Source organism: Aythya ferina (genome assembly GCF_964211825.1).
Source record: "Aythya ferina genome assembly, chromosome: 2".
Classification (NCBI taxonomy): domain Eukaryota; kingdom Metazoa; phylum Chordata; class Aves; order Anseriformes; family Anatidae; genus Aythya; species Aythya ferina.
Genome location: NC_140297.1, coordinates 106776195 through 106801299, shown reverse-complemented (window position 1 = coordinate 106801299; position 25105 = coordinate 106776195). Strand labels below are relative to the sequence as shown.

The window sequence follows — 25105 nt, the reverse complement described above, 5'->3', positions numbered from 1 at the left end:
TGCCAAAAAAAGTGTTATTGCCATAATACTTTTAATCCAATTGTAAACAAAGTAATTCCTTAGAAATCTTACTGGAATCAGTAGTAATTTCATTCCAGACCTGCCTTTTTATTAAACAAACAAACAAAGAATGGTTGTTCTTGTGATAGCTGTGAGTGGATGCTTGCAGAAAAGTCTAACAGGCTCAGAGTAACAATTCTTGCTACACCAGGTTGGAGTTCAGTGATTGACACTTGGAGTCTTCATGAACCAGATGTCATAATTTTTCTGTATTTTTCCTGATGTGACATTTTTTGGAGATGCAGTTTTCAAAGTACGTTGTGTCATACTCTGATCTCAAAATATTTTTTTTTTTCCAAGGCTTAGAAACTCTGGCATTTGCTCTCATACATACTGATGCTGAGAGACTGCTGCAACACACATCAACTTTCCCAGCTTTTAATGAAGGCTATGGGAGCAGCAGATGGTGTTTGGTAGGTTTAATTTCTATCGGATTCTCCGTTAATTTGTTTTCTTGTGTGTGCTGTGTCAGAGTTGGATTTGCAATTATTAATTTAGCATGGATTGTTTAAATTAATGTTATTTAACAGGACTTTATTGGTAATACATATCATAAACAAACAAGTACAGTAGTAATGGGAGTACTAATAATCTGTTTAATTTATTTTTTTTTAACTTTATGTTACCTTGATGCTAGGATCTGAGAAGCTTTTATATCTGCAACCACGTGAAGGAAGTAGTAACTCATGAAGACTCTTCTTTGCAACAGCAGGAAAGCAAAACATATACTGTCCCAGATGATTCCTGCTTCTCCACTAGGCAGTTTACAATCTACATTGCTGGTTGCTGGAAGAAGAAACCATCAGCATAAGAACTACTGAAATAAGTATTTTTTGCAATGCTTAATCACTTAAATAATGCCTTTAAAATGACTTTAAATAAAGCCTTTAAATTGACTTGAATTGAGGAACTTTAATTTCATTTTTCTTAAGAAAACTGACATATACTTCCATCTGAAGTATATTTTCTTGTACAGCTAATTGGAAAGCTTCCAACAATTTGATATCCTATGAAAACTGAGAATTCATCATAACTGAAGAATTTTCAAGCAAATTCACCCTGTTCTAATAAGCTCTTGGTAAAAAAAAAAAAAAAAAAAATAAAGTTTAAGGAAAGAAGTATTTTTGGTTAACTTGAAATATTTGATTTCAGCACATTTTAGAATGAAATTTATTATTATTTTTTTTTTAATCTCAAAATGACTGTCTCTTTTTTCTACTAAGAACAATATCAACATGAAAAGGAAGTGTGTTATTTTTGTCAAAATAATTTTTTAATTGACTACTACCACCTAATATTTTTCTTTTCCCTCTCCACATCTCAGTTCACAGGAATCCTTGGTGTTTCCATTGCAGAAGAGAAAAAAAATACTTGAAACCACAAAACTGCTTCCTTTGGGATAGGAGGAAAAAGACAGAGAGGAAATCCCATTCCTCCTGCATATAAATTTTGGCGTTGGCTATTTCTTCCTTTCTTTCTTTCTTTCTTTATTCTCTAAAGACAGTTCTTTTGGGAATACTCAAAAATTAAAACTGGGTTTTGTGGAGCTAGACTATAAACTAAATGGTCTACACTGCCCTACAGAATGGAGAGGACTCAAGGGAGAAACTCCGACTCAAAGCTGGCTTTACTGTTAAGCAAGCCAGCATACCAGACCTGGAAGTTTGAGCTCCAACTGTTTCTAAGCGTGCTATGCCCATCCCCTGGGGAATCAGAAAGCCATGTCTAAGTTTCTGATCCTGCTCCAAAAGTTTTGGATAATACAAGAACCACTGGGCACCATTTAACTTGTGAATTTGATTCTTGGTATTTCCTTTACCTCTATTGTCCACTTATCTATTAGGATCAGACGTGAGGATTTTTGAAATAGGAATTCAGAACTCTGCTGCAGCTTCAATGAAATCAAACAGTAGTTCTGTTTTAAATTCCACCAAAAAAAAAAAAAAAAAAAGTATTTTTAAATTGTCAGCACAGGGTGCCAGGACAAAGTGGAGCCAAATTTATAGCCCACTGAGAGGTAAAGGGTCTCACTCCCCATACGTCCTTCCTCCCTCCCTCCCTTCTGTTGCCTCCATTGACTCATGCTACCCACTCCAACCCTGTTATCACTACCAACTTGAGAATAATCATAAAAAATTACCTGAGGTCATTGTGCCTGCAAAAAAATTACAACTTTTACGCTGGATTAGCCTCCTGCAATTTCAGTGAGTTGAAGTGGTTTTGAGGAGCTGAACACAAGACCTGCTGCACAGCAAGGAGTGGGACTTTACAGCTAAGAAAAGGTGCCGTCTCTGTGCAGTGGTGGTGAGCTAGTAACTGACCTCAATTTGTATGGCAAAACCATAAACCCAATTATCACATGAACTGCAGATACCATGAAACTGTGTTAAGCTCCCATGTCACCATATTGTACATTTACAGCAAACACAGTTTGTGTGTATGTGAGTGGGGGTGTTAATAGTTCTCTGTGTATCTCCCTTTTTTCTAGGAAATATTTTCAATACCTTGTCTTGCTAGTCCATATATGACCAAACTCTATTAACTGAACTCATGTAAGATATTTGCACAAGGTATTATGTATTATGTCAAGAGAGGGCACATTTTAAATATGGTAGGAGATTTTGAAGGTGTTCCTTAAGCTTTAGGAAATTACAAAGAAAAACAGGCTATACTTACGGATACGGTAGCCTTTAACTGTACAAGCCAAGCTAAATGCCTGAATCAACCAGCAACTATTCTTAACTAATGACTCAATGTAGCCACAGGCTCCTATCTGTAAAGTAAAAGAACAGTTTCATATAACAAGACGTAGAAGAAATAAAGATAAGAAAAGTATTGCATCTCCTTAAATTACTTGAGAATATTATTACTGTCATTGGCTGAATTGCATCCCATTAGTAAAACAGATTAGATGTAAGTGTCTTTAGCAGTAACACATATCACATAGCAAGAATTAGTTCTTTTGATTATCCAGGAGATAGCAGGTATATAGGTTTTGCTTGTGTTTTTGCAGAGAAAGTGATATGTCTGGCATGTGATGCAGTGTGACGGCTAAGCAACTTTTATAAATCACTGAGTTAAACTTGCAAACATACACGGACAAGCTTAACTTAACATACACATGGCCCCACTGAATTCCCAAGCATAAAATGAAGCACATATGTGAGCATTTAGAACGTTTGCAAATTCAAACCACCCATAAATCAATTTTATTTCAGTACAGTGACTTATATAAATGTAAAAAGAAAAATGTCTGCTCTTTTCAGTCCAGCACTTAAATGTTCAAAGCTAAAAGGCAATTGCCAGGAATAAATCTAAATTTATCTTTCATAAAGTTTTAAGTACTGCCTTGTCTCAATCACCTATTAGTGCCACTGCAAGAATCTGTTCTAAATGGTTAATTAATGTAAGAAAACCTTTAATACTTCACAGAAGTGTTTAACATTCTATTATAAAATGTGTCTGTTTTCCCCTGAAGCTCACAATAGTTCTAAAGGAAAACAGAATGCAGCTTGTAATTTTGTAGTCACACAACTACATCTAGTACTAGGCTTGAAAATTCTAGTTTAAAATAAAAGGTTTAATTGAATGTGCACTATTTATTGATGGTGTAACTGATCTTGCACTTTTAACTCATTTCTCACCCCACCGAAACTTTCACAGACTTCTAAGGAACAACTTAAAAAGACAAAGTATTCAGAATCTGATCCTTTGAAAATAGCTTGTGAGCTTTCTCAGAGCCAGACTGAAACAAGTATGCACATTTTCCTATAATGTATATGCATTAGCATTCTCTGGATATGCACTTGCAGTTTCTGCTTTAAAATGGAGCCTGCTTTGCACTAGCAAAAGGCTGTGGTCCTGAAAAGGATTTCTAATGACCATTCAGTGCACTATGCATAATTCCAATGAAGCCACAAAAGTGCTCAGGGCAGCAGAAATGCAGCAGCTACTTACTGAGAGGATGTTCTTCATGGTGATCACAAAAACATTGTACGCAATCAGCCAGTCCCAGTAACGCAGAATACTCCTGATGGGTTTCAGCAGCAAATCTCCACCAAAGAGAAGGAAATAAAAGCAGGCTACTAAGTAGCCCATACAGAATATGCTGATCCTTGTGGTTCCCGTTATGAAGATTATAGTAAGCACAAACCAGAAGAGGTAACTAAATATTATCACCTTATACATGTCTAAGTAGGACCTGGAAGTAAAAGAAGGAGAAAAAATTACCATTTCTTGAGGACAATGATAACTTTCCACTATTTATGCGACTGGTCGCTACTTGTAGCTACAAACAGACAGCAGAGCATTCGCACCCCACGTCAGCATTTGGGCATATGCATAGGATTAATGCCAAGGTCAGTGGATCTGGCTGGCTCATATACTCAATTCTAGCTCATTCATGTGCATAAGCACCTTGCTGCATGCACCCAGTCAGGGCACCTTGCACCACACAGGATCAAGCCTTGTATCATAAAAGGGGGAAAAATATATTCTCACCAAACTTAATGATAGAGTGATATTACCTGTCAATGCCACTTCTGCAATTTAAAAGCTATCTAAAATAATCCTTTAAGAAGTGTGGGTAGTACTAAAGCAAATCTATCTTCAAAAGCCAGCTACAGTACTTCACTGCAAACAGTTCTGTATTTATAAATTCTAGGGAATTCAGCCTGGTTAAAGCCTACCTTTCAAAGACAGCTGCTAAAAATACCTTTCTCCAGTGGAGATCAACTGAAAAAGTTTTGAGGAGTAAAAAAGCTCCTACAGAATATAAATGTGCTAGAATTTACTGAGATGTTTGCCAGGAAGCTGCAAGACGGAACTATCTGAAATCAGCCTGGCCCACAATGGGAAAGAGTGAGAAACAATTTAGTATTTTTTTTCAGATTCATCAAAATCTTGACTTAATATTGACTCAGTGAGCTTTCAAATAAGAATATCTGCCAAAGGCAATATCAAATACTACATATAGTTAAACACTGCAAACCCAACAAATTCTTGTTTTCCACCCATTTAGTGTTTTGATTCCAGATGTACTATGTTTTCAGGGTCTGTTCACCAAGGCTGTGAAACTGGATTTGTCAGGAAACCAGGCAGGGAGACAGCACGATGGGAGTACACATATACCTAAGCCAAACCATGTAAGGAGTAAATGAGCTAAATGCAGTGGATGAAGCCACATAAAAAGGCCCATGCTGCTTGATGTTCTCAGGCTCAGAAGTTTCTGGGTGTGTGTATTTATAGTCCTACATTTATATGTATGTATTATACATTTAGCTTGCCGAAGCTAACTGGAGAGGCATTTAATGAAAGGTAATGAGAAAGCTCCTCTGTGTTTATTTCCCACAAACGTTAAAGAAATTTATCAACTAATGCCTGTGAAGGCTAAAAATTTCATGGCTTCAGAAATGCTGCTGGGTTTGGGGTGATAAAACATTATCAAATAATCTATACACACTAGGAAAATAAAGACACAGAAGATAACAGTTGAACAGATCTTCAGGAACTCAAAATTCACTCAAAATGGTGCTCTCACTGTTTTTCTCTAGGAAAAAACAACAACAACAACAACAACAGAATCTTAATATTTGGTGTTTCGTTAATAATACTTATGTGATGGATGGCTAGGAAGAAATCACCTTCCTGAAACCATTTTAACAATTGCAGTATTTCAGAAATCTTCTCCTTTGCTACCAAAGAAGTACATCAACATCTGTTGAAAAATGTCCCAGACAAAACTGAATTGATCAAATATGCAAGAATATTTTAATGCTCTTCAACAAATATGAATTCTGATTCTGAAAAGACAACATGAATTTGTCTGGATCCAAATATTCCAACATTCACACGTCATTTGGTTGAATCACAGTGCAACAGTGAATACCACTCTCAGATTAAAACATACAGAAATTAGAGAGAATATAAAAAGGAATGCAATAATTTAGTGTTTTTTTTTTGTTTGTTTGTTTTTTCACTATAATGTTGATAGTCCATTACATTCTTAGCAGTCATCTAAAATACTAAATACAACTGCTCTTCTCGTTTTCAAAATATACATTAAACGTAATAGCGTTAGACATCAGTACACCAAAACAAAACAGGATGAAAAGGAAAGATTCTCACAAGGCAGGAAACAATACAATTGTATGATGTATTTCTTAGAGATGTAAATCTTTCTCATTTTAAGCAATACACAATTACAAGCAAGACCAACCACATGAAAGATTCCACGTTCAGGTTGTCTTCTTACAAAAATGGTGTTTGAAAAAGTCATTCAGGGTATACCTACATTATGGACATAACTGACTATCTCAGATACATCTGTGCTGGCCCAAGAACAATGCCAACTGATGCTGCACAGAGAGCAGTGGGCAGAACCTCAAATACCTGAACTCATGTACCTGAATAATCTCACATACATGAAAATATTCCCCAAATTATATTTCTTTCTATTGTAATACCCCCAGATGCCTGTATTTTTCTGTTATAGTGCGGAGTCATTTTCCAAACATCGTTTTAATTTTCCTTAAATATTTACAATAACATAGGTAGATCAAATGCTTTAAGAGAAGGAATAAAGATATGTTTTGGGTATGGGGGGCAGAAGAGAAGTAATAAAGATATGTTTTGGAGATGGGAGGCGGTTCTCAGCATATTGCCTCTCAAGCTGTATGATGCATTCTTAGATGCAAATCTTCCAAAATCAGAAAGTTAGGAAATGAAGAGTTTCAGTTCCTTGCTCTGGAGATTATAATGCAACAGTGAGAGACTGAAGTACAAGATTACCCCAACAGCTAAGAAGACCCTGCACAAACACAGAGTCAGTCAGGAGCCTTAACTTTTTTTTTTTTTTTAAACTTTTTCACATCAGAAAATTTTTAATCTTGGATAGCATATACTGTAATTTTACGCATTCGCCGTAGACCGCAAAGATCATTACTTTAATGCTGTGTAAATCTTCCAAACCTCATTTTCTAAGCAGTTTTTAAATACACTTCCAGTGTCATAGAGGAGAGGCCACCCTCAGGATGTGGCATTTGAACACACCTAGAAAATCTGTGAGACAGCTGAATCCTAAGGGAACAGTCCCACTCCCCTTCATCCCCTCAGCTGTGTACTGCTGTCTTTGGCTCTAGCTCTTTAAATTTATTTAAAGAAGCAAGTGTATTTAAACTCATTTTGTGGGAGACAGAAGGAAGGACTAATTAATGACTATACAGCCTATGAAACAACTCATTGCTGGTGTGATGAATTCAAGGGTGAAACAACAGTAAAAGCAGGAGTGTGCAGATGGAAGCCAGGAATACATTTACACTTCAGGGGGAGATTAGCCACTATACCAGAGTACCAAGAACATCAGAGCATGGCTTTTGATAGCACAATAACTTCTGAATTAGAAAATATGCAGAAGAATCTTGAAAGACAAACAAAATATGAGAAATACTAATTGGCCAACAGTGTCATTAGCAGAATTCACTTATATTCTAGATGACTCTGTCACTCTAGTGACTGCATCAGTTAACAAAGGAAGACCAACTGATGTCATCTACCTGGACTTCTCTAAGGCCTTTGGCACAGTCCCACATGACGTCCTGGTCTCCAAACAGGGGAGATATGGTTTTGATGGGTGGACCATTCAGTGGATGTGAAGGTCACACCCAGAGAGTGGTGATTGATGGCTTTATGTCCAAGTGGAGGCTTGGTGACGAGTGGTGTCCCTCAGGAGTTTGTCCTGGGACCGGTGCTATTTAATGTCTTTATAAATGACACTGACAGTGGGATCAAGTGCACCCTCAGCACGTTTGTAGATGACACCAAGCTGAGGGGTGCAGTTGATACAACAGATGGAATGGATTCCATCCAAAGGGACCTGGATTGGCTGGAGAAGTGGGCCCACATGAACCTAATGAGGTTCAACAAGTCCAAGTGCCAGGTGCTGCACCTGGGTTGCGGCAATCCCAGACATGAGCAGAGACTGAGAGAAGAACTCACCGAGACCAGCTCTGCAGAGAAGGACTTGGGGGTTCTGGTGGATGAAAAGCACAACATGAGCCAGCAGTGTGCCAGAAGGCCAACTGCATCCTCATCTGCATCAACAGAAGAGTGGCCAACAGGGCAAGGAAAGTGATTGTGCCCCTCTGCTCTGACCTCATGAGGCCTCATCTTGAGTCCTGTGTCCAGGTCTGGAGCCCCCAGCACAAGATGGATGTAGGGCTGTTAGACGGCGTCCAGAGGGCCACAAGGATGATAAAGGGGCTGAAGCACCTCTCCTATGAAGAAAGGATGAGAGAGCTGGGACTGTTCAGCCTGAAGAAGAGAAGGCTCTGGGGCAACCTCATTGCAGCTTTTCAGTACTTTAAGTGGTCTTATAAAAAAGATGGAGAACAACTCTTTGCTAGATCAGATAACAAGAGGACAAAGGAGAAGGTTTTAAACTAAAAGAGGGGAGATTTAGATTAGAGGTTAGGAGGAAATTCTTTACTCTGGAGTGGTGAGGCACTACAATAGGTTGCCCAGAGAGGTTGTGGATGCCCCATCCTTGGAGGTGTTAAAGATCAGGTTAGACAAGGCCCTGGGCAACCTGATCAAGTGGGAGATATGCCCACCCATGGCAGGGGAGTTGGAACTAAGTGATCTTCAAGGTCCCTTCCACCCCAAGGCATTCTATGATTCTATGATCTTGTTCAAAAACAAGGAAGAGAAAATCCGAAGTTCATTCTATCCATCCACCAAAACTTTTTTAAAAGTTGGCTGTCTGTACCAACTTTTTTTTGGCTGTCTGTACCAACTTTTTTGTCATCCACCAAAACTTTTTTAAAAGATGGCTGTCTGTACCAAATTATCTGCTTTTATTTACTAAAGCTTTATTAGTCTTATGATCACTTCAGTATTTTATTTCCACAGGAATTACTTGTTAACTGTAATGCAATCCAGCCTGTTGCAAAAAAAGATTGCTCTAGGTGTAGTTGTGTTCCCAGCAGTAGGAACTAGGTGTAGTTGTGTTCCCAGTTGTGTTCCCAGCAGGCTCAATAATGTGTTTGGCTGTGGCCAGTCCAGTGTAGTAGTGGATCACTACCTTTGCCTGCAGGCCCCCCCCCAACTGATGCTGCAGCTGATAATCATAGAATCACAGAATTGTATAATCACAGAATCATAGAATGGCCTGGGCTGGAAGGGACCTCAAAGATCATCTAGTTCCAACCCCTCTGCCACAGGCAGTGATGCCACCCATTAGACCAGGTTGCCCTCAAGTCAGGACTTTGAAGTTTAGGGAAAGAACGCACTTTTCTGTTTACACACTGATGAGACAATACTGTCCTGTTACATTGACATAGGTCAATGTTTCTTCATTCTGGAGGAGCTCTTGTTGGGTCATTTCATTGTGGTCCCTTAACAGCTACCTGTTTTGCTTTGAGTGTGGATCACTACCTCTATATAATCCCAGGGCTCTTCCCACAGCCCTCTTCTGATGACTAGCCTCTCCCTCTCCTTCAGGCATGTTACTCCTATGTGTTTACATAGTTAGCTGTCTCTTTACCTCTGTTCTTCCATAGTTAGCTGTCTCTTTACCTCTGTTCTTCCAATTTCTTCTCTCTCTCCCCTCTTCCTTATCTCCTATTCCTTACATTCTTTGCACCTGGATCCTACATCACAGTGTTTCCCCTTCTGATCTCAACACTGCTAATTTATCACCAAGCAGCTATTCCCACAGCCTTTCTCTGTAGCTCCATTTCAATCTCCAGAAGTCAGGTTCACTGATTTTCCCTTTTCCAATAGCTACATCAAAACTTCTGAAAATTAGCTCTATTATTTTAATGGACTTTTTTGGATTTAGTGTTGTGGATAGATCCTGTAAGACTTAGGACTGTTATTTTCTTACTCCCATTCTCTTATCAATGAAGTCCTTCCTTCATGATTCTATTTTCTTTAAAAATCCACAAATCCAAAGCTGTGTTATTTAAGGCCATTTTATTAGCAATGAAATGTTTATTTGCTTTATACAAATATGATGGGAAGCCTAAAATGATGTTTTGCAGATCCTTTTTCACTAACCTGGGTTAGAACTGTAGTTCCAAAAAAGGTATTACAGCTGCCTTTGAGAGAATTTCTCTGACTCACCTGATGATGGTTCCCAGGAGGGACTGTTCAATGACTGACTGTTAATATTCTTTCTGCTCTCAGGAGGCAAAAAGTAGATTGCAATCCCAAATTATTTTCCTGTCAATGTCTAGGAGAACATTGGAAAACTGCTTGAGAACTGAAATGAGGATTTTCTGGCATTAGAGACTGTGGGAAAGGATTATCCTCCATGAAGTCACTTCAAATTCTGTTTCATTTTAAAAGCTCCTACTTCTATTATTCGTTTTTATTTCTGTTTCAAAGCCTTTCAGTTTTGCTCTCCCTTGGGTTTATGCACATATCCCCTGAGAAATCTGGGGGTGGAAAAACAAGAAAATTTCAGGAAATCTCTTCCTTAGACTGTATTTATCATTTTTGAGCTCAAGTATTTCTCCGGAAAGAAGAAAATTAAGCATTTGGAAACATTATTTTTTCCTGCCACTGTTTATATTGCAGTTAGAAGCTTTTTAGCCATGTCTATTAGAACAAACTGGCACCTTCTCAAGGAATCAGACACATCAGAAGAGTGCTTCAGTCTTCAAGTGCCACTTCTTTTCCTTAGCAGTAAATACACATTGGGCTTCTCAGAAAACACATGAATACTAAGCACTATGTTTCTGATGCTTTGTAACTTATTCATAACCAGGTTGTCTTCACTTATCTGTCTGGATCTTTCTGACTGACTTTTGGATGAATGCCATTTTTCATTTAACATGCTTGGATAAGCTTTAAAACAAGGTTGCTGTCCCTGATAAAAAATATTTAGATCATTCTGAAATGTCTCCATCAACGTGAAAGAAACATTTTTAGATAAAGCCCTTTTAGTTCCAAATTGTCTTGAATATAGGCCAGATACATGCATCTTCTTCTGAGGTATATCTTCAGTCCATTCTCCAGAGCTTGAGAGTCCTTCTTTTAAAAGATTTATAATCTCTAATAAAAGATTCAAAGTCATCTTAAGAGACTGTCCAGCCATTCTCTGTCACTTCTTTGAGGCAAATTAGGCATTGGACAGTGCGATCACTTGAAAATAACACCATTTAAAGCCTGGGAAAAATCCGCATTGTAATGAAGGCATTGAATGGGACACTAAAGGAAAGATCCCATCAGGCAGAGAAGATCTATTATGCAGATCATACTAAAGGAAGGTCTGTTTATACCTGTCTACACATTCTACAAGTATGTTCCCATTACAGTTCCAGGAAGCTTACACTTCAAATTCAGAAGAAAAAACTTTATAGCATACCTACCCCGGCATCTACAAAAAGGATATCATAAACAGGAATTTCCTCTGTTCCTGAAATGTGTTCTCTATTCATTTGATGGAATTTTCAACAAAAATGTCCCTGTTCTGTTTCTTTCCCCACCTTGTTCTTTTCATTCTATTCACACAACATAAAGCTATCACAGGAAACAGTCACACAGATTTCTGTATTTATCTGAAACAAGCATAGAGTGATCATGGGTTATCTGTACAGCTCACCACTATGAATTCTTTGTTGTTGTTGTTGTTGATTTGGTTATTTTCCACCAACAATATCACTTCTAGACACAAGGTGCAAATTCCCAATTAAATGGCTGCATAATACATATGTGTATCATGTATACACAGTCTATTTTCTCAACACATGCTAATTAGTGTGTTTCAATACATATAAAGCCACCAATGGCTTCAAGCTGAGGCATGCCATGCAAATGAATCAAAAGACAGAACTTAACCTAAAGGATTGTGGAGAGGCAGCAGGCCAATTCACCTTGGACTTTGCCTTCCATTATAAATCTAACTCTGATTCCCATCCAAAATCTTCAAAGAACATCCTTTGTGCTTCAAACTTTTCATGCTTGGCCATTTGGGAATATCTTCTACAGATGACTAGAAATACCTATCAGATGCCAGGGAACTTTGAAAAGATGCCAAACTACACTGTTTAAAAAACAGTCATTTTCTTGACCCCCTTTCCCTTCTGAAGATAGCCTCCAGATATGGTGTCACTGATAATGATTCTTTTTTTCACAACTTTTTTTTTTTTTCCTAGATTAAGATGGGAAAAAAAGATCTATCTCTTCTTTCTTTGAGAAATCACATTATCAGCAAGGGTCTTTGCCAGTGACCAAGGGACCAAGGAGACCAAGCATATCAGAGTGTCTGATGCAACTGCTGAAATAGCTTTTGTTTTGTGGACACCACCACAGTGGCAATAAGAATAACTCAGCCAATCCCCCTACTCATTCCTCTTGAGCAAACCCTATTTGGCAGATGTCTCTTGGAAAGCATCCCATCTTGATGGAGTATTTTGAAGAGATCTTATGACCAAGCTCTATTTGGCAGATGTCTCTTGGAAAACATCCCCACTTGATGGCGTATTTTGAAAAGAGGTTATGACTTCTCTCACTCCGTTTATGTTAGTGGGTCTAGAGCATGGGGTCCACTGTGGAGGCTGGAAATACTCAAGAGGGAGAACTTTTTACCCTACACCCAGAAGTGACTATAAATCTCTGGATAAGTTGAGTCAACTGAAAGTACTTCCATTGTCTCCTCTTTAAAGTTATTTCAAAACACATTTGGCCATCATTTCTAAGAGAAACAGCAGTATCATCTTAAGATCTTGAGAAGGGATTTTGGTGATAGCACTTCTCTGGTAACAGAAATACAAATTTATAAGCGTAAGGGAGACTTCACTAGACATTATTTCAAATTTTGTTATTCCTTTCACACTCACACATCTGTTAACATACATTTCAAAACAAACACCTAGTCTAAACAAAGCAGTAGCTAACAGATCTTATTCCTCCCATTTATTCCTGTAACACTGCATCAACCTGTCAGAGAGACCTTCAATTAATATTATGCCCAGCACAACTCAGAAGCGCTGAGCTAATCTGTGAAGTGATCACATCGGAATGCCTCCACTGTTTGAAGCCTGGGGATAAGAGACTCTCTCAGGCTCTTCACCCCCCCACACTCCCTTCATATTATTCACCTTTTTAAATAACATTACATACAATGCTGAGGAACAGAAAGTCAAGCCACTTGCCTTTTTAAAGTCACTTTTAATTTTTTTTACTACTTAGATGAAATAGCACAAAGGACATTTTCCTATTTTAGTGTATCATTTTGCTCGTAGACATCTCCGCAAGACATGAGTGATGACTTAGTGTAATTAAGCACATACATGGGCAAGTTCAGACAACAATTGGTTCTTGCTAATATGTATGTGTTTTTTGGGGAAGCCACAGGAGTGCTGAAATCGACCACAAACACTGTCTCACAGGGCATTCATGGAGGGAATATGCGCTTTCAGGCAAATTTATCACTGAACATCTCTTTGGGGAGCACTTAGACCAATCAGCAGTGTTAGGAAGGCTCTTGAGACTGTTTCCACCTGCCTTTTTCTAAAGCAGAAGCTGATTACTCAGAAGCTGTCTTACGTCTCATAAAGCAGTAAAAGGCATGTTATGAGTTGGGAACACATATGTGTATAAATTTCAAGTAAAATTGGTAGCTGTGAGAGTTACTTTCACACTAGAGAACTTCACAAAAATGAAGCATTGTATTTTCCAAGTGTTTAAGATTCAGTTTTTACCGGCAGTAAATGAAGTCAGGAACAGGATTATGCTGGCTGAAAGATGCTGCCTCAAGATTCATACAAATTTCCACATTGTCTCCAGCCATGATTCGTACAGCAGCTTTATTTTCATCCTCAAACGTTTGCCTTTGTAAAGATGCACACAGCAGCAACATGAAATCATCTAGGAGAAAGCAGTGGTTGCAAGGAAAAATTCCGTCATTAACTGAGGTGTAGGGAGTGGTGGTGATATGCTATAATATAATTACCATGCTATAATGTAGTTTTCCCATGCTTTGATTATCCAAGACTGATTTTCAATGCATTTAACAGTGATTTGACATTTATTAATGTATTTGATTTTTTACCTGTCATCTTCTATGATTTTTACTGAAAAAAGAAATTAGAACTTTTTGATACTTCTTTATTAAAAATAGGATATTGAAAAACAGATGAAGAAATAACTAATTTGTTGAATTTTTCTGCTACACACAAAGCCACACTTCGTATTCAATTTCCCACAGAATATGTCAGCTTGCTGCTGGAGAGTAAATAAAAGCCTGGCTTCAAATTACACTGTGCAGATGTTTTAAGCAAAAGACACGTAAACACTTCTCAGCTATGTGCTAAAATACTTACAGACAAGGAAGACAGGGTTTGGTCTCACAATGAAGTCTGGAAAGTATAACCACTTTATGATGTTTGAGTTGAAGTTGGCATTACCACTTCTCCATGGATAGTCTATATGACAGAAGCATGTAGAAATGCAATCAGTACTTTACAACAATTACTTCACCCTTTTCTTCTGAATAGTTGTGAATACTTATCAATTTCCCAGCACTTTTCTGTAAAAGCAAGCAACAGTAATTGTCCATAAAAGGTAAGCGTACTTACCTTTACAAGGAGCAGGTGGAATGCCAATACAAAGGAAGTACTGGAATGTAATGATGCATGCCAGAAAACAGCAATACTTTGGCCAGATTTCTGCAATGGCTTTTCTTCTACGTCGATACAATACAGCAATCAACCAGAAGGCATGAATCATTGCATAAAAATCCATTCGTTGACCAATTACATTAACCGATAGAAGAAAACAGGTCTGTGAAGGAAGAAAAGAAAAATAAGGAACATTTGCAACCTGATGGCTAATCAATTTAGCAATTCAATTTAGCAGATAAACTATTCTGGGGATTTTGACAGAATGCTTGGACACATGCTGGGGCTGACTGCAGGTATCCTTTGCCAACCAACATGCTAAAAGAGTTTGTATCTGTCCACCAACAACTTATCCCACCACACCCCAACTGCCCAGATTTTCAATACTCTTCTATGAGTGTCAGCTACAAGAATACAGCACTAAAGTGGGTTTCCATTGTGTGATATCTAGAGATATGAAATGCAAAGAGCATTCTCACAGTAGCCTATAAGTGAAATGTTTAATTGTTGCCAAGCAAAGCACATATTACACAGCCATATATTTTGATAGCACTTACAGATGTGAGAAAGAAAAGGAACCATTAAGAATAACAACAACTAAAGTGTATCCTCATGTGGGAACCAGACGAAAAGAAAAGGGATTTAGACAATATAACTTCTGTTGGCTATAGACAAATCCAGTCAATTGCTGTAAGGCAACTTTAGTTCTCCATTCCTTTTAAGGCTCTTTATCCCAGACCATTTCTGTTCTCTGGCTCCACTTAAAGTACATCCTTCACTCAGTGCCACGAAGCATGTTTTCAAACATGGTGAATAATTCATATTGAATCACTTATCCAATGTACTTCACTATTTTGATCTCCTCTTTCCTCAGATTAAGATGAGGTCAAATTTATTTCCTGAAGGAAACAACTTGCTGATTAATTTTAACTTTCTTTCATTCTTAACTCTCAGGCTGGCCATAAGCAGTTTATTCTGTTTATCAAGACCAAAGGGCAGTAGTCTTTAATGCATAGGTCAAGAACATCCTTCTAACTAGATTTGGGGTGCATTAGTTTAGCAGTTACTTTTTGTAGATAGCCATTAAACATTTTGAAAAACAAAACAAAACAAACAACAACAAAAAAACCAAACAACAGTTTATTTGTTCTACAAACAATTTTGACAGTACATTTTGTGTGTCTATAGACAAGCAGAGGAGCTGGGAAAACTGAATTAGAGCAATTCTTTTTTATTTTTTTGTTTTTGAGGTGCCTGTTCAGCACAGTTTGCCTTCAAGGTAGTTTCAGTTCTGGGATTTTGGTGCCAGATATAAGGAATACATTAGTTGAACTTAAGCCCCATCTGGGCTATTGCTGCTGGCAAAGCAGACAAGCAGATCTTCTACAAAATAAGACGACAACCAGATATTTAGGATTTGTCATGGATCTTCAGAAAAAATCACTTCACTAAATTTGTACCTGCCTCTCCTTACATTTTGTGCATTTCTTGTCTACTGTAAAGATATTTGGAGAAAGAAATTTGTCTTAAACATGTTGCATAAAATGGCAATAACCTTTGCTGGAGCTCTTGCTCCTGTAGACTTTTAGCAGTTATAGCAACAAGCATAAAAAAGAAGGATGTGTTTGTGCAGCCAGAGGTAAAAGAAGTCCAGAAATTATTAAATGTAGACAATGGCCTGCCAGCTCCTTCTTCCTTCTGTTCCTGCAGTTCCTGGTTCCCTGTGTGTTCATTCATATGAGGGTATTCTTCATTTCTGTCCCTTGCCCCACCTGTCATACCTTTTCGTGAGTTAAGACATGACCAGTCAAGGCTAGGTCAATGAAAAACAAGTAGAAAGAGAAAACAAATACGACATAAAAATAAAATCAAACTGAAAACCACTACTAGCAGAGAGTAACTGTTGATGTGACATAAGTTATTACTAAGAAGCATCCTACTGTCAAACATAATTCAAGCTAGTATCCAAAAATAACACAACCAAAACGTTTGGAATAACAGTCTAAAGAAAATTAATATATTACAATTTACCTCCAAACCAAACTTGTAGAAGAAGTAGTTTATGAAATACTTGACACAGTTTACCAGTCCATCATCCAGATGTGCTCTTGTAATATCGTGGAAAATGGTTTTAGTCACAGGTACAGTAAGGTTATTTCGACATCTGTAGTACTCTTGATGACGGTAAATTGTAACTTCAAAAGCCAGAATAGCCAGCATCAGTAAGTTGTTCTACAGGAGATACAATCAGAAGAATACTAAATAAAAACAAAACCACAAAAAGCTATAAAACTTTCTGATAAACATCAACCAATGAATGCTAAAATGGATATTAACTTTGAGAGCTCCCACACTCCAGGATGTAGTGGAACTTATTCTTAGCTACTAACATTGAAATAAAGTGAGGTTCCTACCACTTACTGGACTTTGTACTGAGATTTGGAAGATAAGACATTTCTTTAAGAATACTGTAATGAACACTAGTTGTAGAAAGGAATTGAAAATGCATTGACCCAACTATTTTCCCTCTCACGTTTCATGGCTTCCCTTAAGATATCATGCTTGCTTTGGAGGAGATAGAGGATACAACCATCTACAAAGTCAGCTGCAGGGGTTCAGCTGGCAAGTACTAACTTCCTAAAACCACAAGGACCTTCAGTACTGCAAATATACCCTGGATACTCTTTCAAATGAACAATGATAAGTCTATCTGTCAGTCTTCATTCAGGCAAGGCTCTTTCTGTCCCAGTGCCAGCCTGACTGAAATAAAGTCATTAGCTTCTCTGAGATGAGTTTTCTCTCTCAGGAGGGAGACCTGTTTTCAGCTCAATTAAAGAGAAATATTAACCAACTCCAAAAGTTGGTTAAAACCTGAAGAAAGTTCCTCAAGGAAACCACAAATGAAGATGAAGAGGCAATCTCTGGATTTCTATTCACAAGAAATATTTGGGACAGTAATGTTTTTAATTAGTTTATTTATTTTTACAATAAGTTATTTCTGTTTGTTGTCCCTGGGCTGCTCACTGCTGTTGGGAGAGTTGCCACTTGGCAACTTCACCCTCCATGCAGAACTCACGTCAGCCATTGCACCTCCCCACATATATTCTTAACTGACAGAGATGCATGTCTAAGGGAGTGAGAGGCAGTGGCACATTTGGTGAAGGCAGAGGCACCTAACAAATTGACTGCACAAACAAAGTACAGAGAGGCAAACTCTCAGGGAAAAAAAAAAAAAAAAAAAAGAGGAATAAATCAGCTGTTAGATCAAAGACTGCTATTAATTAGTTAATAGATTTCTGACTGCTTTAAATTTTGTGTATACAAAATTTGGAGATTCCTTAAATTACATAGAAGTGTGCAAGGTTTTCCCTGGGAATTGATAAATTTATTGTAAGTAGGGTTTTTTAATCAAGATAGGAATAATACAATATTGTTCACAGGCATCAATCGAAAACAAGAAGAAAAACAAAAGATATCAATTTACTAGTGTCTGAATGAATTATTAACTTAGCTTATTTCATTTTCTAAACTGAGACTAAGGAATAAGCACTTATAAAAATTAACTGCTTACATGTATAGCATATACTGTCATGCAAGGCAATTACTCCAAGTAGACCCATCAGTCCTGTGATACCTGAAAGCCATATACCTTTTCATTACTTAGAGCTCTTAAATACCACATTTCTTAGAGTGTTGTTAACAGACAGTAGAGTCAGAAAGTGATCCTTCTGCATGCAGATTGTCTTAATTGGTACTGAACCCCATCTGGAAATGACCTACGTAACAGATATGGCCTTCTGCTGTTTCTTTCCCTCTGTACTTCTGTACTTCCCTATTTTAAACAGCTTCCATTATTTTTTGTGTGCTATATATTTCAAAGACATTACTGAATTCATCACAAATAAGAAAATATTTCAATACAGATAGTTAAAGAAGTTACCCTTAAGTACACAAGCAGGGGATAAGACTTCCTCAATCCAACCCACTCTGCAGGATCAACTGGACCACTGTAGAGGATTGAGGTTTTGAGTTCTTCTATATCAACCTTTGTTTCATTCTCTCCAGGCTAAAAAGAAAATGCAATGATTTATATAAAAACAATAATTATTTAAGGCTGCTTGGGGTTGGAATGATAATTGACAATAATACATCAGGTGAATTGTAATTTTCAATACTTAGTATGCTTCTTTTTGCTCTTCATTTACGAAAGCAGCAGCCAAACCCTTTTAATGTACATCTATACTCACCAATGTACAGTTACTGGAAAAAGTGCTGGGATCAATAGATGTGAGCTGGTACAACATTTTGCAGACAATAATCACACATGTCCAAACAGTGCAGATACTTGATGCCAGTGGGCGAAACTGAGCATATGGCAAAGCAAGAGCCCAGGCAATTAAAAACACAAAGTTAAACAGAGACACCTGAAAACACAAAAACAGGATGGAGAGAAATTACATGTAGTAACAAGAGAACTGAGAAAGTTTGACCTGTTCCATAATAATTAAAAAATAAAAATCACTCAAAACAAAGGGACACAGAAAAACAGAAAAATACTTAAAAAATACATGTACAGCACTATTCACAATAGCACACACAAAGTGGTAAGTGAGGAATGGAAAACTTAATATTTTCGCAAGAATGTTATCTCCTACATAGTGTGAATACTCTTAGACCCTCAACACTGCATATCCACCCTAGAAACAACAGATGCCAAATACAAGAAATCAAATGTTGATTCTGTTGCTTAAGTACACATGAAACAAAGAAAAGATGATACAGAGTCATGCGTATGTGGAACTTGCTTTCATCTTCTTGAGCTCTTTTTTGCTCATAGTTGTGAGAAAAGGGATTTTTATTTTGCTGTTTAAGGACTCTGGTCCTACAACACTGTTCAAGGAATGGCTATGTCAGGTGGAGAACTTACACTGCCCACAGCAAAGGCACAGCTAATGGTGGTCCTCACCTTTTTTAAAAATGCAGTTCCATATTCCTGTTTCTTCAGGTCCAGTTTAAGTAATTTTCCTATGTGTTTCTTCCTAGTCCTCTTCTACACTCTCCATCCTTACACTACTAGTGTGTAGGGAAGGAGATGTTTCTCATGAGTCCAGATTACTAGACTAACTGAACCTTAATATTTAGGAAAAAAAGGGGAAGGAATAAGAATATCTGAGCGGGAACAATATCATTGTGAGAGACAATTTCAAGGCAGGTCCCCAGCAGCTGACAAGCCCAGCTGAATGCCACAGCTTTAGTGAGGTCTGACATAAGGAAGGTATCTCCCTACAACCAGGTGTACCACTGTGCAGCTCCCAAGCCTCCACCAAGGTTAAGATTTTGACAGCAAGCGTTTACTTGCCTCTTTCACTGTGACCCAGATGATGTAAGAGGAGACAATTTTGATGATGTGCAACTCCAAAAGCCACCACACAAAGACTTGCATCTTATGAAAATACTCCAGGAATTTCAAAAACAGCACTGTAAGGCGATCAATCACCAGATGCCACTTGTTCCTTAGGTCTGCAGAGATGTCCAAGCAGAACCATTGGGAGGAGAAAAACAGAAGGTCTTTATGAAAAGGAATGCTTCATCAGGGAACAACGAGCTTTCTACTTCTGCTCTTCTAGGCCTTAGAGTAAGACATGAAGGAGGTAAAAGGTATGGTTCATTTGTTAGCTAAGATAAAACATGGTTGAGGTCCATTCAGCTATGGTGTTTTCCCTTCTGACCCACATTCACTGAAAGCCTTCCCCACTACCAAGTGCTGGTGGTGGCTTCCCTTGCCAATTCTGCTTTTATTTCTCTGTAGCAAAGCCCTGCTTGGGCCCCATTTTCTGCCAGTGTCTTTGGACATAAGCTTAGGGATTACCACAAAGTGACTAGCTCTAGGACTCTCCAGACCTGGCCCTTGTCCAGGTCAGAAAGAATAGGATTTTATCTAACATTTGGAAGATACAGACACAGCCTGTTTTCAGAAAGCACAGAATATTATTCAGAAAGCTTTTCAGCCAGCCTGGGAGAAATTCAGGCACACTATGGCAAGTGTTCTTGTCACATGGCTTTAGACAACTATATTATAGCTGCTGTATGTCAGTCAACTAAACTGCCTTGAGAAAGCACACCTTCCCAGTGTGTGATTTGTGGCATCCCAAGATAGATATCTAAAACAGGTAAGGTAAATTGCAGTCTAGTTGAATATTTCTCTCAGTTGAAAAGGGAGCTCTAGCAAGTTGAGATCCTGAAACTGGGTGAATGTATCCCTTCACAGACAATGTTTTACTACAAAAGCCATCCTCCCAAATAATACCCCGATGACCAAACATGTGGAAACAAGAAATGTCTATTACATATGAATATGTAGTAATACATATACTGAACAGTGTTCTCTTTGCTTATGGACTGGCTAGAAAACTGTTCCATCAGTCTCCTACATATAACGACTTCACACTGTACTAGAGGTTTCAGAAGCATTTTGGAGATTAGGAAGGATTTTGCATACTGTGAGAACACTTTTACAGCTAATAACAGAGATGGAAACATTTCAAAATGGGACCAAAACATGTCACTGTTTAATCTGGTAAAAACATTAAAGAGTTACCAGCTTGTGTATGCAATTATTTCAAGTCATCCAATTATTTTGCTTATAAAGCAAACCAAGATGGTTACTCTGCACATATTTATGTGAGAAAACACATGCAAACTTGTGGAAAAAAAGCTGATTTTAAAAATACCTGACATGAAAATTCCAAATTATACTTTTTTTTTTTTTTTCTGTCCTTTTCCCCAAGCACAACTTAGAAAATTCTAATATAAACACCGAGTGATGTACGTGCATGATTATGTAATTAAACTTGACAAATTAAGCTAGCAAGAGAACTCTAATCCTACATGTGTGATTTTATGAGCATGATGAGTGTATTTAAGTATTTAGAGAATTAGAATTATAGATGTCCTCTCTCATTTTTTCATTGCATTTATTTCAATTTGTAGCATTACCACCATGCAAGGTATCTCCAGACAGTGCCAGTGAAGTGGAGCAGGGCAGAGGAGGTCTTTTAATGAGCGCTGTCTAGCATGTCAAAACACCACATGCACAGAGGATAAGATACAGTCTGATTCCACCATTGAAAAATTGTACATCACTGTACAACAAAGTCTGCACACATGAACATATTAAAATAATGATAAAAATCAGACATATGGCCATGGTCACAGTCCTATAAGTATTGACACAAACAACAAAATCTGTGGTAAGGCTATTTCTGGACGGTACAGTTTCCTTGGGTGTTTGAAATGCCTCTCCCTGGTTTTCACTCATGGCTCATATTCCTAACAGAGTTTTGGAAATAATTCAAGCTAGGAGTTCATACTAGCAACATCAAGAATGACAACATCAGCACTACCCATGTCTGCCCTTAAGCATTTTTATGTTCATCTGGCATCAATTACACATTCCATATTCAGAAGTGAAAAATATGACACTAATGTGCACATGAATAATGAAGTAAAGCCATTTCGAACTTCTGAATTCAAATGCCTTGAAAGCATAAAGTATCAGAGATTAAAAATGTATGTGTATTTTTTTTATCTTAAAGAGATTTCACTCTAAAGGTGTTTGCAAGGTTTGGGGTATTAACCCAACCCAGAATACCGAGAAAAAATCACTCTTTAAAAAAAGGTTTTGGTTGCTGTTGTTGTTTTCATTCTCCTAGCATCCTACAGAAATAGTATGATTTTCCTTAGAAAAACCTGCAGCCTGTTGAATAATTGACAAGTAGCCATCTGCTCAGTTCAGGCTGCTTTGGCAAAGACCCTATGTAAAATTAGAAGAAAAATGTGATAATTGAAGTGAGCAGAGATGGCCAAGAATGAGCCATCTGCTACCACTGTTACTTAAGGCTGAGGAAAGCAAAATTCTTAATCTGCAGAGCTTACCTGTAGTTTCTTCTTCCTCTGACTCACTGTCTTCATCATCATCATCTTCCTTGTCGTCATCCTTCTCTTCTTCTTCTTTTCCTTTTTCTGCCCTCCCTTTCCCTCCCTCCCCATCTGGCTCTTCCATTCTTTTCTCACCAGCCTCTTTCAGCATTTTATCCTCTTCCTTTTCACTGCTGGCAGTTAAATTCATCATAGTTATGTCAGGCAGGCTTCCATCTTGGTGCACCAGTCTGTTGGTAAATAGTGATATGTCAGCAAACTTAACGGTAATGACATTGCAATCTTTTTCAAGATGTATAACTAGAAAAAATATATATATTTTTTTTTTTTCATGGAAAATGCCTTAGAAGTGGAAAAGCTAATGATTCTGGTACTTTCTCCAAACACACACTGCAAATTGAGTTGGAATGTATTAGTAACTACTTCTCACTCAGATACTAATGGTTAGTTAGTAATGAGTGGTATTGACACTTAAACTTGACATTTTCCCCACTGGAGAAAATGGTCAGAGTTTAAGATGTAGAAGCATGAAATGACATTGTTTAAGAGCAAACATTTCATGACTTCACAGGGGACTTACTCATTTTGTTGGTTTGGTAATTTTTTCTTGAGGCTGCTCAAAGTAATTGGAACAGAAAGAAAAAGGGAGATGAGAACAGAGGGGTTACAGAAGAAGGTCATTGACGAATATGTCATGCTACATCACAAGTAATAAAGCATTCTCCTACTCCATCTGCAGAAGCTTTCTGATGCCAAGAGCATGCCATCATGATATTCACAGGGTGCTTCTATAAAGAAACAGGGAACTGCAGCACAGCAGTTAATTTATAACTATCTCATACTTAGTCTCTTAGTAATTTTCAGACTACAAAAATGGAGATGCAACTCATTTAACACAAAAAATTATATTTCTGTATTGCCATGGTGCCAATTATTCTGAGGCTTATCCAGCATTTCTTTTGCTTTTTCAAAAAAAAAAAAAAAAGAAAAATTTCAGATGAAACTTTTTGATTTCGATTTTTTTCCCCTCAGTTGTGCTGCTGGGACTCAACTCCCATATTAGCATAAAACCCACCTTTAGAGTTTAGTGCCATAAATAGTCCCTCTGAATAGGACTTCTTGCAATAAAATCTCCTTGGCAAGTGACTGTCTTTATGATCAGGTAACTTAATGTTAGCTATGCTATTGAAATTACTATACTCAGTATATTTTTAAACATCTGTTAGACTGTTCCTGAAGAACTACAAGTAAATTTAATATGCTATCCTACTATCTTGGGGCTTCATTGTTCATGATGTGAAAATCAGGCATATGACCATTTAGACAGTAAATTCTGCCAATTTTAACAAGGATTTTTATGGTTCAAGAAACTAAAATCTAGATTTAAACACCTGATAATTAAAAAAAATAAGAGTATAGGCTAAGCAGTTAATGAGAAAGTCAAACAAGCAGATGTATTTTTCTAATATTTGGTTTTCTTTAATTTGGAAATTTTGGTGGTTCAAATGAGGGAACAGATACAGAAATTTGACTAAACAATGCTGAAAAAGTAACATCATACTAATTGCCAAAAAATACTGAAAAGATAGCTGATGGATAGAAGCTTAACAAAACAGTCAAGGTCCCAAAAATTTCACTGAATAAATCCAACCATGAAAATGTTTACTAAAACCACTCATCATTAGGCTATGAATCTCAGAATCTCTTATTTTAAACAATATATTCAGTAGTTTCATCTGCTGAAAATAAGGCCAACATATTTCATTTTCATAGATAACCCACTGTATATACTGAAAGGATATTCAAATCTCAATAAAATGATTAAAAATAATATTCCTTAACATGATATAATCTAACTTTGCGTATTTATCTAAAACTGTAATAATGCACCATCAGGAGGGTAATATAAATATAAAGAAGAGAGAATGAATTTTTGGTTCAGTTTGAATGCTATGGAGATCCTCAACTAATATAAATCATAAAAGCCCATTTTAAAGGCAATGCCCAATGAAATGAAAGTATCTCTATAACTAGACGGGTTTTGTACAGGTGCAATTGCATTGATTTTAAAGAGATAATATCATAACCGTCTTTTGTGATGAAAAAAAAATCTACATTCACAGTGGTGTAAATTAAGAACTTACTGACTTACCTCAGTGTAAACTGGAAACAAAACAAAAACAGGAATCCTACAGAATTTAGTGTGGGAGGACTAATCTTTCTCTTCGCCATATAACTCCCATTCATATCCAGGAGGTGATGGGGTTATAAAGGAGGGTACATACAATAAAAAGCATAAAGCTTCAGTATGAGTTTAATTTCCAGTACGTCAGTATCTAGTCCTATTGACATCAGTAGGCACAGGCACAAGACTGTGTGCTCAGGAGATCAAAGGCTAGATAAAAAGCCCAGTCCACTATTTAAAGAGTTAGTCTAGTTGGAACCTTTCTTCCCAGACCTTCTCATTTATTCCTAGAGTTGTT

The 25105-nt window shown here is 37.4% G+C and overlaps 1 protein-coding gene across 19 annotated transcripts in view; it reads right to left on the bottom strand.

Moving 5' to 3' along the window:
• Positions 1-25105, bottom strand: part of PIEZO2 (piezo type mechanosensitive ion channel component 2) — a 432356-nt gene that overhangs the window by 52279 nt on the left and 354972 nt on the right. For 16 of the 19 annotated variants that reach the window (XM_084508371.1, XM_084508373.1, XM_084508372.1 and 13 more), the window contains 11 exons: positions 22620-22852; positions 20044-20204; positions 18932-19108; positions 18625-18750; positions 16716-16916; positions 14643-14847; positions 14388-14489; positions 13767-13932; positions 4018-4261; positions 2737-2833; positions 687-846 (listed from right to left, as the gene is read on the bottom strand). In XM_084508371.1, the coding sequence (XP_084364497.1) occupies positions 687-846; positions 2737-2833; positions 4018-4261; positions 13767-13932; positions 14388-14489; positions 14643-14847; positions 16716-16916; positions 18625-18750; positions 18932-19108; positions 20044-20204; positions 22620-22852 (1872 nt within the window). The remainder of the gene's footprint in view (positions 1-686; positions 847-2736; positions 2834-4017; positions 4262-13766; positions 13933-14387; positions 14490-14642; positions 14848-16715; positions 16917-18624; positions 18751-18931; positions 19109-20043; positions 20205-22619; positions 22853-25105) is intronic. The other 3 variants (XM_084508358.1, XM_084508361.1, XM_084508364.1) reach the window with 1 other exon arrangement.